The sequence below is a fragment of the Acinonyx jubatus genome, chromosome A2, assembly GCF_027475565.1.
Source record: "Acinonyx jubatus isolate Ajub_Pintada_27869175 chromosome A2, VMU_Ajub_asm_v1.0, whole genome shotgun sequence".
Classification (NCBI taxonomy): domain Eukaryota; kingdom Metazoa; phylum Chordata; class Mammalia; order Carnivora; family Felidae; genus Acinonyx; species Acinonyx jubatus.
In genome coordinates this window covers 90,204,176-90,222,895 of record NC_069383.1, presented here as the reverse complement: position 1 = coordinate 90,222,895, position 18,720 = coordinate 90,204,176, and the positions used below count along the sequence as shown (strand labels likewise).

At 46.7% G+C, this 18,720-nt stretch overlaps 2 protein-coding genes across 2 annotated transcripts in view; one reads left to right on the top strand and one right to left on the bottom strand.

The window, feature by feature from the left end:
* COG5 (component of oligomeric golgi complex 5) overlaps positions 1 to 17,284 on the top strand; it is a 305,015-nt gene extending 287,731 nt beyond the window's left edge. The window contains exons 20-22 of the mRNA XM_027071580.2: positions 9,052 to 9,178; positions 9,617 to 9,696; positions 16,487 to 17,284. Of these exons, the coding sequence (XP_026927381.2) occupies positions 9,052 to 9,178; positions 9,617 to 9,696; positions 16,487 to 16,604 (325 nt within the window). The 3' untranslated portion in view covers positions 16,605 to 17,284. The remainder of the gene's footprint in view (positions 1 to 9,051; positions 9,179 to 9,616; positions 9,697 to 16,486) is intronic.
* A 255-nt stretch (positions 17,285 to 17,539) lies between these two features.
* HBP1 (HMG-box transcription factor 1) overlaps positions 17,540 to 18,720 on the bottom strand; it is a 30,468-nt gene continuing 29,287 nt past the window's right edge. The window contains exon 11 of the mRNA XM_015078722.3: positions 17,540 to 18,640. Coding sequence (XP_014934208.1) covers positions 18,623 to 18,640 — 18 coding nt within the window. The 3' untranslated portion in view covers positions 17,540 to 18,622. The remainder of the gene's footprint in view (positions 18,641 to 18,720) is intronic.

Genomic DNA, 18,720 nt, shown 5'->3' with positions numbered 1-18,720 from the left:
ATTAATAGATAAATCCTTCCCCGCTGTTCATGTTGAAAAATATGGAATTGCCAATATTCAACCATTTTATGACCTACAGCAATGGCAATTTCATATGGTTTATCTTAAAAGTTATTATTCAAACCAGAAACCGATAGAGAATTATGTGCAGTGATTGTGTGTGTGTGCATGCATGTGTGTGACTTTTTAGTTAAAATTCATAAGACCGAGCTGATAAATTTTATTATGTTCTTTCTAGGGAAGATTTTTTTTTTTTTTTTACTCATTCTTACAGAAATAGATTGAGTAGTAATACCAGGTGGTTAATAATTATATAGGCATCTTTTTCTGAAGTTTTCATTTGTTCATATATCATTTTCAATCTAACCTACCTCTGAAAAGGTCAGAGGTTAGACTCCATAGCAAAACTATTAAATAGAATATTAAAAGAGTTTAGTGGTAAGATGTAGGGAGTAACTAGAAAGATGGGCTAATGCAGTTGAGCACAAATTTATGATTGAACTTCCTAGAGACCAGTTCAAAAAGGAAAACAGTTACTTCGAATCCACTACCTAAGAATATACTAATTTATGGGAAAATCCTTTGCAGTGCTGGATGCTGAGCTAGGCCTTCCACCACTTCAGACTGTAAGGAACACCGAATAGCTTAACAGCTATGGCTGTTTATTCAATAAGCTGAATAACATCGTAGCACACATAGAAAATGTATACGTTCAAAAAGATGACCAACCCTGTGGGCCGAGGGGACCAAACATAAATACCCATTTTGTGACCACAGCATTCTAGAGGGGAAACCTGATAAAACTGTCTGGAATATCCAAGACCATAATGGTCTTTGAACGTTTCTTTATAAAGGTAAGTGAAGAGATTCCAGGCATGCAGTTTGCTAAAAACTGACTCAGAAGTAGAAACCAGGGTAATCAATAAGAAGTATGGCCTTTAAATGATTTCTTCACTGTCTTATGCCATCCACGCTTTTGATAGTAGAAAATTCAGGCGTGATGTCACTTGAAATGTAAGAATCCAAGGTTGTTCATTGAGAGCCCTGTGCTTTTTCTTGCCTATTTGTAATTGGCCAAGATTTCTTTTTAATGCCAAAACAAGAACCCGAGTTATTTTCCTCAAATGTGCCTTTTACAGTGTTGGGTTTTAAAAAAACTTAAAGTGGGATCACAGGTGTTTTCAGATACCTTCTTTGGATCTGCTCAGACCTTTTAAAAACTATTTAAATATTTTGTTGAAGTCTTAGGGTTTGACATTACCAAACATGGACAGGTTGAAAGATGAAGGGGTCCTGAGGTCACTAATCCACCAGTCATCTGCCTGTATCATAAAAATAATCTGTGAAGACTCCTGTGAAGTCACTGAGTTATATGATAACCCAGCAATTCCAGGGGTGATACGACACTGCCCCAAGTTACAGAATCAACTAGTGTGCGGGAGGTCATTAACCACCTAGCTGTTGACAAAAGTGTGGGAAAGCTGTCATTTGGGATTTGCCATATTAAGATGAGGCTATTATTTTTGGTAGTCCCGGCCGCATGTTTATTGCATGTGTATGAATTAAAATAGTGTTTATCTTTTTATGGGCTGAGGCAAGATAGCTTTTACCCATGTGCTTTTAAATTGTATCACAGTGTGGGATACAAGTTCTGAGGGTTTCGCATGAAACCAATTCTGTTGTCAGTCATGTAAGATGGGAATTTTCTGGCAACTCTCCCAATTCTCTCATGAGAAAATGAACCTCTAAAGGAGCATTTAAAGTTAGAGTGGTGACACCGTCTAGTACCAATTTATGGATTAAAAAATTGATATTGATCAACGTATAATTTAAAAAAATGTTTTCTATAGCTGGCTTCTCTGATGGGGCAATGGTCAGTCGGGGTGAGCATCAAACTTTGACCATGACTCATAGTAAGAGGTATTTTATATTGCAATCTGGCATACACTTGCACGCAAACACACTCAGACCCATACACACACATGCACACCCACATAGGTGTGGTGAAACAATAATAACTCTTCTCATTCTCTGACATTTCTAGTGTGGTTATTGTATCCCACTACATTGGCTTTATGACCTGCTAATAGTTTGCATCAGCAGTCTCTCACCTTCCTCACAGGGCCTCAACTCTTGAATTTTAGCTGCTAGTGGCAGGGGCAGAATTGTTCCTTTGTGCACTTGGGAAGATCTGTGTCCTTCTCTCCTGGAGTTCTCCTGCCCCTGAGCTTCCTCTTGCAGAGGACTCCTTAGCACCAAGGCCTTGGCACATAATGTTAAGAGAACAATTAGTGTGTGTATATACACACACACACATATATATCCATTGCCTATGGAGCATGCTCTGTAACTTGAATTTAGTGAAAACTTCTAACACAGATTTTTATATACCAATTTATTCCTGCAGTTACATTGAATTTACGAAATCTGTTGACTTGAATTTAGCACTTTCTCAGTTGTTTGACAGGACTTGGATGACCATTTGAGAAAGATTTTAGGATGAACTGGATCAGGAAATAAAAATGAAAGCATGGTATATTCTGGGGTTCAAATCTAGCTCTAGTCTGCAAAGAATGTTTTAGGGCCCATCCTTTGGGAAGAGAGACACCAGTACATGCCATTTACCTCTGTCTGTAAACATTGTTGGGAAAGCCCTGGTTTCTTTACTGTTGTCATAGGAAGAGACCGACTTAAGTAAAGCTCACCTGTGTGGAGGGTCCTACACAGTCTTTCCCTAGAGAGGAGAGATTCAGTACCGAGTAATCTTTGTTCCAGTATCCCTAATGTCAGCCCTCTACTTGCCTCTCTGAAAACATGTGTTAGATGTCTGTCTTTTCTCCACAATTAGTCCTGAGCAAATGGAATGGAAGGGCCCGCTCTTGTTAATTCTGTCATCTGTGCTGGGAGTTGTGATGAGGGGCCATGCACATGACTGACCTTGACTCTCATTCATGGGTCTCCTCCCATGAGTCACCAGTTCAGTCAGAACCAGTTCAGTGGCAGTCAGTGGAGGTTGGCCAATAATCTGCCACACTAATAGGATCAAATATATGCCGTCATTAACAATTCATAGTGTTGGTTAGTAGCTAATAATATGAGAAAAAACTTTGTAATGCATCACAAAATGAAAAAAAAACAGGCTAGTAAACAGTATATATGATATAATCCCTGCTATTTTTAAAATAATAAGTGTATGTAGGGAGAGGAAAAGTCAAGAAGGATAAACAACATTTTTTTGATGGATTGTCACTGGTGAGTTTCCCTTTAGAGGTTTTCTATATTTTTCATGGTTTTTGCCTTGGTGGTTCTGTATTTGTAGTTAGAAAAGCCAGTAAATATATTTTAAAGTCCCTCTTGTTGTAGTGTTATTCCCACTTAAAAATAACAAAGAAGCTAAAAAATGATATAAAATACTGTAAAACATCAGGTAAGGAGGAGAGCGGGGTGAGAAAAATAGGCGGCCTTGCAACGAAAAGCCAGGTTGGCCTACATCTGAATCAGAGGTGGTGGCTACAGGAGAGGGCAGCAGGCCCCGTGCAATGGCCTTTTTGCAAGGGAGAGTGACAGTGCCAGCCAGACCCCCAGTGCAGCACCCCTCACCCAACACACACACACACCCGCACACACACACGTGCGCCCTTATGGATTTTCCCCCGTGATGGATGCCATCTGCTGCAGGGTGCTTGCTTCTTGACAGTAATAGTAGTGGACTGTTGAATTAAGCCAGCAAACTTCTTGCATACATTTACATTTTACTGTCTCCTTTAGAGTTTCCCAGGCAGCGGGAATTTTTTCTTCCCCAGGACAGAATGACGCCTCAGGAAGCTGCTGACATTAGGGATTTGCCCTTGGGTGATTTGTGTTTCCACTCGAGACACATCCTTGTCCATCCCTCTGCAGCAGGGCATTGTCCCCTAAGTGGGGTTTACAAGGGTGGTTACCCTAGCTCCACTTGGCCAGGGGCCTGGAAGCACTCTCAGTACAGACCTTAGTGAGGCAAGGGACGGAACAGGGACCTCGTGCTTTTACCAGCTCAGGGACACAGACCCAGGCCCCAACACCTTTGCTTTGGAGGGCACAGTGTCGCCCCTGGATTATGTCCACGGCGTGCTCCACCAGAAGCCACCAGGAGACAGGCTGCCATGAGGGACCTGTTGGCCTGAGGGGCTGGAGAAGAAGGCAACCATCAGTAACCTTGGAGTATAGAATTCCCGTCAGCTGGTTTCACCTGTAGGCGTGGTGAGAGTTTGCTGTGTCTACAGTTTGTCCTGCTGCTTGGAATTCTTCCCTCCACGCTCACATGTTTGTAGAATGAAAGCTTCCATTTTTAGCACCAGGACCCCCAAATGTGTTCTTTTCTTTTCACTTGTGAATCTGGGGTTCTTAATCCATCCCATGAAGTAACTACTTCCCCAGGGTTTCTGGATTCTTTACTCCGAGTTTCAGATTTCAACATTGTAGCCAGAAGGCAGCCACATCCTGGGCTGGATTTGGTTTGCTGTTTGCCAATACTTTGGCAGTGCTGGGAGCACGCTGGTAAATGTGGAGGGATGGGTATTTCGCTGATTATCATTTTTATTGCGGTCCGTATTTGACCACTGACTGCGTGTTCAGGCTGTGTGCTAAGTGTTTCACTGATACTCCACCATTTGACCTTCACAATGACACAAGTCAGGAGTGACTCCCAGGACGCCTTGATGCTGGGGCTGCTTGTCTGAAAGTCCTGTGGGAATTCCAGATCTGCCTTCCAGACCCAGGGCTGCCTGATCCCCAACTGTGCTTGTAACCGCTACACCCCAGAGCTTATTCCAGAAGTTCCCATTTGTTTTCACTCTGATTCTAGAATAGCATCCGAATGCATATACAAATCATCCAGGAAAATGTCAGTTTCAGGTGAATCTAAACTCCTCGCTTTAGTGGTGACCTCTTGTTATGAATGCTGCATCTCACTGTCGTCTGCTGTGTACAGGCTTCTAGGACATGCCCGAAGAACGTTGAGCCAAATGTACACTTTTATTTCTGGAGGGTGTCTTCCTGAAACCCTGCCTCCTTTCCCGCCTGGGCTGCTGGGGTTCATGACATCTAGATCCTAAGAAAGGAAGCTAAGAGTTCTCTAACCTCTTTACTCTGAGTCTTGACCCACCTGCAACCCTCAGCCTCCTGCTTTGTTCTCTCCTGGGACCCCCATGGCCCCTTCTGCCACAGCACCCTGACCCCTCCTGCAGGCCTCCACCGTTCTCTTCCCCTCTCCAGAAGGCCAGACCCTCGTGTGCCCTGTGCAGGGGCAAGAGTGTTCCCTCCCCTCCACTCTCATTTCTCTGCTGTTTCCAGATGTCATTGCGTGTTCTCGGTGGTCTTGCCACCTTCCCAGGCCCCTGAGCAAAAGGAAGTTTGCAGTGAGGGGTGGCAGGTGGCATGGGCTGCTGCCGATGTTGCATGTGGATGCGGGAACAGCAGTGTCCCTTCACTTCATCACTGGCCTCCACGGACGACCAGCAGCCCCCCAGCTGGAAGTCCTTTCGGGGTGGAGACCCCCTACTGGAAAGAGTGCTTCTTCTAATGGGACCTAATACTTCTGATTAATGAGGACTGCCTGCTGTCTGTAAAGTTTAACCTTGAAAGTGCTGCTCTGTTTAGCGTGTTCTCTAAGAATGATGCTGTGGCATTTGGGGTAACTGCGTTTTATAACACCTTAATTAATTTCCTTTTGTTCCTCATGTCACCTCAGATGGTGATTTATTTTTTAACTTGCCAGTGTTTCAGATTCCACCTGGAGTCAGGGAGAAGGGAAGTTCTCATGCTGTGTTCTTTCAGACTCTTAAAACAAGCACCATGAGTAAAATGTCTGCCTTTGATGTGTACAGGTAATTATGTCAGTGATGCATAGTGTGGAATCAGATCCAGTGTGGCAGTCCTTGTAGTGGCTAGAGTGGGAGATTGGGTCTTGGCAGAAAAATAACTGCTGAGACTCACAGCCACAGAGGGACAGGTGATGAACAGACGGGCTCGTGCGAGCCGGTTCTCACCATGCCTGGTTACAAAGGTACATCAGCCGGCAAGCACCGAGTGGGTCACCTGCAAGCCTCCCTCCGTGCTGTCCTCATGCCCTTCCACCCCAGTATCGTCCTCAGTGTGCATCAAGAACAGATTGAAGGGGGGGCACCTGGGCGGCTCAGTCAGTTGCACGTCCGACTTCAGCTCAGGTCATGATCTCACAGTTCCTGGGTTCAAGCCCCGCGTCGGCCTCTGTGCTGACAGCTCAGAGCCTGGAGCCTGCTTCAGATTCTGTGTCTCCCTCTCTCTCTCTGCACCTCCCCCACCCAACTCTGTCTCTCTGTCTCTCAAAAATAAATAAACATTAAAAAAAATAAAAAAATAGATTGAAGAAATTAAAAAACCATATTCAAACCATGAAAGCAATTTAATTGCTCTAGCTATGTTTCATATTTGACTTTAAACCCCCTGGGGTAAAAGAGAATCCCATTCAGCTATGTAATTGTCATTTTCAGGAGGAAGGAAATACATGAATTTTAAGAGAGTTCTCTGTGCTCATTGGTACAGAATTGTAAATCACCTATACCTGGGACATATATGGAGCACTGAGAGACTCAGGGACCGAAATTCTCGGTCGTCGTCCTGTAATAGAGGCAGAAAGGATTCTGTATGGCTGCTCTTCCCTATGTCAAGGCCTGTCACACAGGACTGGTCCCCCAGGGTCTCCTTCTGTCACGAACCTGGGTTCAAGGTGAATCCTGCCAAAATCAGATGGCACGGGCAGAGTGAGCTTTCCCAGGGCAAGGGGAGAGCCTCCTAGGACCAGAGAGGCAGGGAGTGAGGGGAAGGCGTGCGTTCTCCTGTCTCCCTGCGTCCCTCACAGCAGCTGTCAGGCCTGCCAGACCTGCAGGATGAGCCTATGACCCAGTGCAAGGACCCCTCCCCACAGCTCACACAGGAGCGGCCTTGCCACTGGCACAGCAAAGCAGACCGCGTGGCCACCAGCTGGTTTTGGAGTTGCAGAGAGCTTTCTGGGAATGTCGGCCACTCCTGGGGACTTTGGCTGGGAGCTGTCTTTGCTGCTGGGACAGTAGGGCTCCAGCCTGCGGGAAGCGGGACTGGGCACAGCCTCATCCCCGTGCCGGCCCAGAGTCAGTGTCCCCTCATTGCCCTGCAGCAACATAAGGTCAAGCCGGGTGAAAATATTGCTGTGAGAGACTGTGTGATATGGCTGAAGTACACAGGTGACTGGAGGTCCGCTTTGACGCAGAGAGAATGTGGGGGCCCTTAAGAAATAATGGTGTGTCCTTCAAATGGTGTCCTGTAAACATTGGTTTTCTCAGGGTTTTCTGCAGAAGTTGTTGACAATTGAAATTGTGCTTTTACCAGGGCTCTCTGTTCCCCGCTAAGTCTGCCTGCTCTAAAAACATGTTGAGTAGTTGCTGTAGTTGATATCCTAAAAGAGTCTGCATGGCAAAACTAAGAGCCAGGATATCTGTATTTGAATCCTTAGTCTTCCCTTTTCTAGCTTTTACATGGTCTCTCCACCGCTCAGTTTTCCCTACCTGTAGAATGGGGTAGAGCAGTACCTCCCTCAAAGGGTTGTTTGCCGGAATGTTTGAAGTGCTGGAATATTGAAGCCTGGCACACTGTGAACGCCGCGTGTGGTAGGTGTTGCTGTGGTAGTGTTCAAACCTGGGAGCTCCCTCCCAGATGGAGACATTCACACAAGGATGCCTACAGACAAAACCAAACTTCCCTCGGTGACCGTTTCATACCTTCTCAGGAGCTTGGCTCTGCGTGCAGTTCTGCGGCGTGGGGCCCCGTGAGAGCATTTGGGCCTGGAGGATGTTCACGGCAGGTGTGCTGTGGGCTCAGTGTGGCCCCCGGAGGGCCTGGGCTGGAACTTTATGGATTGTTGGTGATGGTCAGCACAAGCAGACTGAAACGTTTCCACAATGACTATGGAAAAGAAATTATAGGAGAACGTTACTTGATAAAATGCTTGAAATTAGAAAACTCCCTACCCGAGATAGATTTCATTTTCAGAATAGTTATTACAAAGACATTCCAATAATAATCTGGATCCATTGAGAACCGGCTGCCTGTTGAGAGTATTCATGACTCTGACATCAAACCTGGACATGGATGTGAGGAAGAAGCCGGTCTTCTGGGTCCTGCGGGCCTCCCGTGTGGATTGGGGGTAATTAGGATGGGGTGAGGCAAGAGCCCAGGACACAGCTGTTTCACACACTTTGGAATCATTTCTGCTCTGCCGGGAGGTGCCACTGCCCTCTTCCCTCTTGAGATTCGGCCCCTACAGAGGGGCCTGTCCACCTCCTGTCTGTCAGAGCCCACGGCCAAGAAGAGGTCAATAAAAGTTTCTGATTACTCTTGCCAGCCTTTTGATTGGTGGTGATTGGGGGGGGGGGGGGGGGGGGAGATTTGCCTGTGCATTCGTGTGGTGTTTTGGAAGGGAGCTGGCATAAATCTTGACGGGATGTTCAGAAGGTAATAATTTAGTACATGTGGGGTATCATTGCCCTTTGAGAGCTGTGTAGACCATGTTTGCATTTACCCATGCTAGGTTATAGCCCAAAGAGGGATTTTTATTTAAAGGGAAAGCTGGAAGTTTTGATCAAGATAAGTATCTGTTGGTTATAACTGTTTGAAGGCTTTACCGCTGCTTTGATTTCAGACTATTAATCAGATGAGCTCTAAAAGGGGAATTTGCTGAGCCACCTTGAAGTCAAGTTATACCCATAGGCCAGGGGAGGCCAGCCTGCCAGAGTGTAGGTTGGGGGGGTGGTGTGTGTGTGTGTGTGTGTGTGTGTGTGTCTCTCTCTCTCTCTCTCTCTCTCCAGGCTGAATTGGGGGTAGTGGTTAAGAAATGGCTAAGAATTAGCCAGTTTAGGACTAATGCTATTATTCATTCTCCCGCTCTTAGCTATTATAACTACTATGCTATTCTACTAACGTGCTTTTAAGATTCTTCTACCAAATCACCTCTTTCAGTATTGAACAAATTGAAATAACTTTTGCTTTTTCTTCTCTTAGACCCCTGATCTTCCAGAAGAATGAACATGTGGCCACTAGTCCTGCATTGGGGGATGTTATTCCATTCAGCATCATTATTCAGTTTTTGTTCACCAGAGCACCCCCTGAGCTGAAATCCCCTTTTCAGGTAATAAAGTAAAGCCAGAACTCTCTTGTGAGTTCTCCCTCCTAAGTCTATAAATACTGAGCCCCAGTCACTGAATGGGTTCCTGGCCTTCTCTTGCATTCCTCAGTCATGGATCTCTGCCTTAGCAGTGACAGATTGCCCACTCTCAGCAATGGAGAAATTACCCTGGGGAAGCCAGAGTTCACCCTTTAAATATGATGACACAAGTAATTGATTCATAAAGCTTTTTTGGTGGAGGCACCATTTCCTCTGCTGACCCACCTTCAACTGACAAATCGAAAAGGTTCCTTGGAGGTCAGGAAGGTGCACCAAAGGCTTGCCGCCTTCCTGCGGGCAGGTGTTCGGGTAATTTCACATTGGGAATCCTTGAGCAGCACTTGCTGTCCTTGACGGACACTGTGTGAACACCCTGTCTCTGCCTGTGTTCCCACCCTGCAGAGGGCAGAATGGTCCCATGCACGCTTCTCCCAGTGGCTGGATGACCATCCATCTGAAAAGGACAGGCTCCTCCTTATCAGGTAAGGCCATGCGCCCCTGGGACACCTGCCTGTTCCAGCACAGGTGCGGGGGAGGGCAGGGTTGCAGAGGGGAAGGAGGCCAGGCAGTGCTTGGGGCACTCAGTGGCACCGCCTTGCGGCAGGCCGCCTGCGAGCAGAGGCACTTGTGTGTGGGACACCCTGCGGTTGCAGCTGTTGGGCACAACGTGCTTTGCTGTCTGTGTCTTTCACTTCCACATCTTCACGTCGCCTGTTGTGCTGTCCCCTGACCGGTATAGCCCTAAGAGCTGTTGCCCTGGTTTTGAAAACCCGTGTCCCCAGTGAAAAGCCCTAGAGCCCCATTTTCTGCTTCATTGTCATGTGTTGCGGTCACTGCATCGGTGGAGCAAAGATATGAGTAAACTTTTAAAAGTAACCGAACGCGATCCAGTTATTAGCAGAATAATAACTGGACAAACCCAGCAGCCCTCCGGTCACCCTTGGCCCAGACGCCCGGGGCGGCCGCAGGAACCGCACACATCAGGCGGCTCTCCCTCAGCGTTCTGCCCTGAAAGTGCTCTCTCCCAAGTCACAGGCCTTCCAGTCACCAAGTCCAAACGGTGCTGCGCTTGCCTTCTCGCTCTGTAGCTTTAGAGTTGAGTCAACGCCACTTCCTTCTGGAAATGCCACACTGACTGAACAGTTCACTATGTGCCAGGCCCTGAGGACACAAAGCAGACCAAGAGAAGCCCTTCCCTCCAGAGTTTCTGTGACACCTCTGTCATCTGCTTCCGTTCTAATCTGTCTGGTCGTTTTTGGTTTTTTTTCTCCCTCGGTTTCATTTGCAGAATTGTCTTCTGTCCACTCTTCAAATGGCATCATCTCCCCCAACTTGTGCCTGGCTCTTTTTCTTTCACATTCCGTGTGTGCTTTGGTCCCCAGGTGAGCTCACCTAGACCCTGAGTCTAGTGATCTCCTCTGTCCTCATGGCTCCCAGGCCTGTGACTCACCTTGATTGTCTGGGACCTCAGGCCAGAGCCTGGCCATCATGTCACTCACAGTCCCACACAGTTCTCAAGCCCAGAGTGTTAAAAATAAATCCTCTTTCTTCTCAAATCTGCTCATTTCTCCCAGACTCTCCGTCTCGGTTGGGGTGTCACCATTACCTACTGGCCACTCTAGAAAACCTTTGCAACATCATTCAGCTCCTCTGTCACCCTCATTCTCCAAATCTCAGTCAGTCGTACTTTTTAAATAGCTCTGGAAACATTCTCCTCTCTCCTGGGGCGTCCTAACACTGTCAGTCTGGGGACCACCACACCGAGCAAGCTTGAGCCTCATGCAGAGTAAGGAGCCGGGTTCCCCAGAGCCAGAGTGGGGCTAATGCGGTAAGGTGGTTCTCCACCACACTCTCGTGGCAGATCCCTTTACAGAGTACTGGAAAAGCCTGGTGACCAGGCCACACCCTCAGCTACCTCCAAATCTGCAGGGCTGGGACTTGGGAAAGGCAGTTCCACAGCACAGCTGACTCTGGGACCCACCGTCCTTGTGAGAGACCCCACCAGGCAGGCAGCTGTGAGGGGCCGATGAGAAACATGAGCCCCTTGGATTCTGGGAGGGGCATTTGGGGCTCAGAGCCAGGGGCGGGGAGCCCCTGACCCTCCAGAGCCTATGTGAATAAGGAGTAGATTATCCTGGGCCCCCGCTCTTCTTCCTTGCTCATCTGTGACTCTCCTCACCCGTGAGGATGCCACATGAGTCTCCCGCGGGTTCCTGTGGCCCATCAGAGCTGCCCTCGGTCGGGACTCTAGAGTGGAAGAGACTTGGCCTGGGCCTAATTCATATTTGCTGCATCTTTGTGGATTTTAACCCCCGAGTCTCAAAGACTCACTCAGCCGTGGCACACAGGGTAACAGAGGATCCAGGATTCAGTTAATTGAACAGGGCCCATTTTTGTCTTCTTAGCAAGTTGGAATGAGTTCATCCATGACAGTTGTCCTGCTGTGGGTACATCACAAATCTGTTTTGTTTTGCTTCTCTTTAAAATGTCTCCTGAGTGATTTCATCGGTAGTGCTGTTGCTAAGCCTATATTTAGCAACTGAAAATCATGCTCAGAAATACTGTCATGCTTTTTAAATAAGGCCCATCCATCACTCTGCACATGTCTGATATCAGAACCTTCAAGCCCCAGGCAGAAAACCGAGCCCTCCTTGGGGGATTCCAAAACACCATGCTCCTGCTACAGTCCAGGCTGCTGGCAAGGAGGGAAGCTTTGTCCTAGAGAATGTTCTCTCTTATCTGTTACTGCAAAACTAATTTTGTGCCTGCATACTGAAGCACCACTGGGTGAACTCCTTTCCCCTTTGGATAAACCCAGGGTGAGTATTGCTCTTTAAGTGTCAATAGATTCGTTCTGACTTTTGGGGCAGACCTTGCCGCGTGCCCCTGCACTCCCCCTGGCACACTGTGTTAAGTTGTCATAAATAGGCCAAGTCGAGGAGAGTTACTGCTGCTCAGTAAGTGGCAAATAATGAACTCTTTTCCGCCTTCCCTTCTGCTTCCTTTTGACACCAGAGCTTTCTCTAGAGCATGAGTGGATATTGGTCACATTCATTTTAAAATCAGACTAATCACTGACTCCTGGGGCCAAGCGGTGTAAGCGGGAGAAAACTGTTCGTCCTCTGCCCCCACCAGGCAGGTGCCGCGGACATGTGCACCCCCAGGGACATAGGTGACAGCCGCGGGGGAGCGCCTGTGGCTCTATGGGTGTTGAGTGAGGACTGGCTCCTCAGTGCTGCAGAACTCTGGATTCCTGCAGCCCAGCAGCACCTCTTCCGCTCGTAGCCCTGCCCTCCTCTGCTCTTCCTCTGTCTGCGTTGAACACCTGTTTTACAGTGTCGGAAACATTTACAAGCCCTATTTGCCTGTCAGACCTTTTATCTGTGCATCTATGACACAGTTGTCGGTGCCAGATGCGTCCTGAACCCTTTGCCCTCCTGCCTCTCAGGGCCTGCAGGCTGAGAACCGTTCTGACTCCTGTGCGCTTCTGCAGAATGGCGGGGTCCCTGTTGATGAGAGTTACGTTCAGTCTCTCCTCCCGGTTTCCCTGCGGCTCTAGGCACCTTCATTTCTGGGGATTGGGTGCCCGAGATGGGACCAAGAGGGAGGATGGAGCCCAGGGGAGGCAGGGACTTCCCTGCCTGGGAAGGCACATGGTAGATCTGGGAGCCGTGTATGTATTTCAGTATGAAGCACACTGATAATTCATGCCTGACAGAAACGAATTTTGTGTTCCATAAAGACCTCTACTTGAGCAGTGTTGCCATGTTACCACAAACCATTCCTCTACTAATTGTGCAATTCCTGAACGACTTTTTTCTTTCAATAAGGGTAACTTTAACCATCTGCTTATTTTGATTACAAACGCGAGTTGAGACTCTTACATAATGCCTGGCCTGACTTCCAAGAAAGCTGAGGTTGTGCTCAAGCGAATGAAGTTATTTAATAATTGCTTGAAAATCTTGTGCTGATTTTACGTGGGAGGGTAGCTTGAATCTGTTTTTCTCCCCGTAGTTCTGATGGTGTTTTTCATGAATACCAAAAAAACAAACTCATTTCTGAACTTTCTCCTACATATTGTGTAGTTTACATAATGTCTTATCCTTTTGATGCAAATGGAACTGCTAAGTGGATTTTTGGTTCATTTATTAGATAAAATGGATCTAATTCATTCACTACAGACTGATTGCAGTCTCTGCACATTTCAGTGCATTAATTTGTTAGACTGATATTTATACACCATGTCTCAAAGACAGTTGGAGCCCTTGGGGGATTTCTCTTCTATGTATGAATCTGCAGGGGCTACATTTTGGGAGTGGGGTGATTGCCCAGGATGCCATAGCAACTTGAAAAGTATTACTAAAAGCAGTAAGTTTTTTCATAAGGAAATAGTTTCATTAAGGTTCAGCTCTGACATGAACTAAGGCATCTCACAAAACATTATTTTCTAAGAGCATTAAATTCCATTTTTCGTGTCTGTGCTGCTTTTGAGGATCTTACAATCACGTTTCTCCTTTATTCACTTTCTTCTGCACACTTGTCATTACTTTTCATTACAGATTATCTTCCTGTATTTCTAATTCATTTTTTTAAAATTCATTGATCATGCATTTGTCAAGCACTAGGTCCTGGGGCTGCACAAAGGAACAAAACAGCCCCAACCCTCCAAACTAAGTTACGTTCTTTAGAGGGAAACTCACCATGGAACAGATACTTGCAGCATAATAGATACTCAAGTACAAAGTGATGATGCCCTGAAGGAAGTGTGAACCTGCTGGGTTACGTGGAGACCCTCAGGCTGTCTGGAAGCCTGGCGGGGAGAACAGTGAGCACTGTTAGAAAGGTCCCTCCGTGTTCCTGGAAGAGCGCCAGGTTCTTCCCAGCACTGTCTTCCCATTCTCATAGCTGCATGGTGTAGGTGTCCTTCCCAGTTGGCAGACGAGCAGACAGGCTCGAAAGGTGGCCCGGATCACACGGTGAGGCAGTGGGGCCGAGCCTGATAAACCAGCTGTGCTTCCTAAGAAGGGCCTGCTGCTCCCTCCGCGTAGCTGATCTACGGTGGCCACACCCCGAACAGAGCCTGCGATGCGGACTCCCACGAAGCCACAACCGTTGATGCAGAAGTCCTGGACCTTTCCACAAATTCTTGTGACTCCCAAGTGGTTTCTTCTGTGCTGCCAGGAGTTAGGCTGTATCAAAAAGAAGGCCTGAGTACTGGCCCCTAGGAAAGGGCTCTGCAGGGACAGCACAGAAGGACATTCCAAGCATTCAGAAGATGACGGAGAAAGGTGTCTCAGGAAGGAGAGAGTCAGCGTGGTCGGAGAGAAACCAGCCCTTTTGCAGCCTTGCCTTGTTAGAGAAGAAACCGTTTTTTTCAGTGATACTCACACAGACGTCCCGGCTCTCTCCGGGTCGGCATCAGGGTTGGGGTGAGAGTCATGAATGGGGTGAAACTGCTCTGTACGTGTGTAGGTAACACAAACAATGGAAACTGATGATTTGAAGGTCTTTTTAGGCCACAGCAAACTATCTAGAACCCAGTAGTAGCACAGGCAGGGTCGGGGGAGGTGGATGATGAAGCTGGTGCTCGGTGGGTTGTGAATTCATCGCGTGACAGGCACCGTGCATCAGAGCCACCAGCAGGGGCTGAGACCCCGCCTCTGAGGTGACAGCAGTAATTGGTGCCCACCTGGCAGGATTCAAAACAGAAGTAAAGGGGAGAGGAGGGACTTGGGTGTGGAAATCTGTAAGGTGGATTAAAGGAGGACTTTAGATAGAGACCTTTGGAGATGATGGGGCCCTTTGTTGAAATAGGGGAAGGTGAGCACAACACTACCCTCAGGGAGTTTTATCACCCAAGTCTCTTTTCTTTTTTGGTAGACTTCGTTTTTGATAGCAGGTTTAGGCTCCCAGCAACAGTAGAGGGGGTTCAGAGAGTTCCCATCCACCCTCAGCCTCCCCCGTTAACATCGTCCCCCATGGGTGGTCCGTTGTTCTAGTCGATGAACCCACCTTAACACATCATCGTCACCCAGAGGCCCTAGTTTCCATTAGGGTTCTCTCTCGGCGTTGTACATTCTGGGGGACTGCCTGTGTGATAGGCAAGTTTCAAGGGTACCTGAAAGAAAGCAGATCATGCTGCCCAAAACACAGATGGAAACAAGTCAGGAGGGAGGTCACGGTGGAAATAAGAGACTGGGTACTCAGTTATGCATTGCGGCGAGGGCTGTGACGTGGCTGGCGGGGTGAAGGGCACTATAGAACCAGCGCTAATCAACACATCTGAGCAAGAGGCAGTCTGCTCAGTGTTTGGGAGCAAAAACACCAGTTAAGAATCACAGAGTAGGTGGGACTTGAGACTGAGTATGTGGGCTGAGTAATGGTATTATTAACTTATATCTTCATAGAAACACTCTAATCTCCATGTGAAACTTCAAGAAAACAGTACGATTATGACAAAATTATTATGCTTATAAATAGACTAATAATGAAAAAATTTTTAACCATTTTCTTTAGCTCCAATTAAACATCCAACACTTAAACCATCTGGCTCAGAGATTGGAAAACTTTCTCCATAAAGGTCCAGATAGTAGATATTTTAGGCTTTGCAGGCCATATAGCCTCTGCCTTGACAAGTCCTGTCAGCCATTGTGGTGTGAAAGCCACCAGAGAGTAGATGAGCAAGCAGAGCACTGCACTTGGCCTCTGGACTCCCAGATCCAATTGTGGACTCCCAGATCGAATTCAGGAGAACATCATAAATTTTAACCGGCCGGGACCACATACTCCTCATCACCCAATTTGCCAAAAAATCCGAACCCAAGAGCTATACAACCCGTGGGTTCACATTCTCCTCAAATACAGGAATATAACGTGCCTTCCAGGGTTCCCTGTGTGGGGAAGAGCCCCGGACCCCAGCGATCCCCAGTGGGCCTTTCCACGGTGTGGGGCTCCCCCTTGTGAGCTCCGTGAACAAGCGCAAGCAAGCTGCAGGAGGCTCTTCCCAAGTCTAACAGGGAAGGGAAGAGAAGGGAAACTGAGAACATTGGCGACCAGAGAGCCCGTGACCACTGAGCACAATGCAGACCCAGAAATATTCCTAGATTTCCACATTCACCATAGTAAGAGTAAATTTTTGAAGGCTGTTGGCCACCTAGCCTGTGGAGCTGGGCATAGCAATTCCAGAAAAGGGCTTGTTTTAAATATCGGTACCCTCTAAGTGGTTTTATCTTTTGTATCATTTTTTGACATTGTTTTCATTTTTGTTTTCAGGGGAGCTTTGGAAGCCTACGTTCAGTCAGTAAGAAGTAGAGAAGGCAAAGAATTTGCACCAGTTTATCCCATAATGGTTCAGCTGCTTCAAAAAGCTATGTCTGCTCTTCATGAATAACTTGAAGTATTTCTTACTCTTCGTCGTGCGCTGACCCGATTCAAGGTTGGCAGCTAACCTAAGTAACATGTTCTAGAGAACAGCTCCCATCCACTGTTTTAAGAATGTAATTGACCTCTCCATATTTCCTATTGATCTTCTGCCTTACCTCGTTAGCCCTTCTACCTTAAGTAGCATAAAATGTCAAAATAGGTTTGTCATCACCAACCTTTGAACTCCATGGGCTTGATTTTTCCAGAAAGACATCCAACTCTTTTTTCCACCCCCCTCCTTCCAGGCTTTTTCTATGAGACCAGCTGAAATTTCTTTCCCATTACATAAGATTCCCCCTGCATGTGTACACACATCCTAAGTCCCCACTGCTTTTTAAGGGCTCTGATCAAGGTACATAAGTACCCTGCCACTCCCCACTTACCTGTGTCCTCACTAGATCAATGTGTGGCCCTAGAATCACTGTGGAAGCTTTAGAAAATCCTGATGCCCGATTTGTACCCCAGATGGAACACATCTGAGGGTAGGAGCCAGGCATGAGTATTTTTTAAAAACATGCCCAGTGGTTTCCAACATGCAACGAAGTCTGGGAACCACAGGCATACCCCAAAGCGAAGACGTAGGGTTAACTGTTGTTTAGGTATGTTCTAGTGTATCTTTAATAAAGACAGAGCCATGCTGTCTTTATACTCCGTGTGTTATTTTATTAAAAGACTGTGGGGCCTGTTTCACTTTGTAAGATGTTGAGTTAAAAATAATCTTTAGTCTACAAAGATGCTTACAAATAGGTCATGTAGGTCCTTGTTTTTCTATTGTCCTTGCTCTATTACTAACATTTTGTTTTTAATGCTTAAAAACCCCATCAGCAACTTCTGAATATATTTTCCATGCCCTGAACCTGTTATTGTGACCACTCAAATTCAGTCAAGTTCAATCAGCAGAAGTCAGAGATAAACAATTTTTTTCCATTTTATTTGAAATAATATACAAGAATATAGTGTGCAAAATTTAGGGGCAACATCATGAAGAAGTGTAATGAACTGAAATCGATTTTACAGCTGTGATTCCTAACCAGAAACACCACTTGGTAAGTAACGTGAAAAGCCATGATTGTAGCTCAGAGCAAAAGCAGCGTCTCGCCCAGGGACTTGCTCTCACCTCAGACAGCTGGAGGAAAAGTAAAGTGCACGTGTTGCACTGCAGTAAGTGCAAAGTCTGCCCCCACCATAAAGATACGATGACAAAGAAGATATTTAAGATACGTGGCTGAGGAGATACAGAACACAAAGTTAAAAAATACAACGATGTCAACTGTTAATAGCACCATTACCGTGACTATATCCCAATGCTATTAACTAACTTGACCTTGGCCCGGGCTTGGCCTCCGCTGGAAATGACGGATGGGTGCTGCCACCTGGTGCAAGACTCTGCACGCCCGGGGTAGCGGCAGCAGGCGGCTCTCACGTTGGGACACTGACGCCATCCACCCACCACACGTGCCGGCAGCCGCTTGGCACTGGCCGGACTAGAGCTCCCGTGTTTGGCACGGCCCAGCGTGTGGTGGCTGCTCAGGGAGAGGTCTCTTCCCAGCTCTGTTTTATCCCGTTATGTATACAATACAGATTAATAAGCAGTAAGGAGCCAATGTATAAACAGCAGTTACATATTTTTAAATTCCCCTTTTGTACAATTTAAAATAAAACATGTATACACTCTCCTCTCTTTCTACTGTACTTTAGCACCACAGGATATCAATTTTCAAGCCTATATTACCTGATAGACATATACGAAGTTTGGAAGAAAAATAAGGCAATTTGGTTTACAATGTTGATAGTTTTAGCTTACTTAATGCTCTAATGGAGAAAGCAAATCCTCACTCATATTATTAAATCATTTCAAGACTCATTGCTATCGGTATCTTATGGTCACACGAATTCAGGACGAATGGTGACACCTTGATCTTCTTAAGCCCTTCCATGGACAGTCAGTGTTTATGTAACTACAGACTTCAGAACAAGCGTCGTGGCTTAATGCTGTTGTGAGCCCTGTGGAGAGAAAATTAGAACTCGGTGAATGTGTATAAATCGATATCTAGTAATTCTACAAATGAGAACTAAGAGAACAG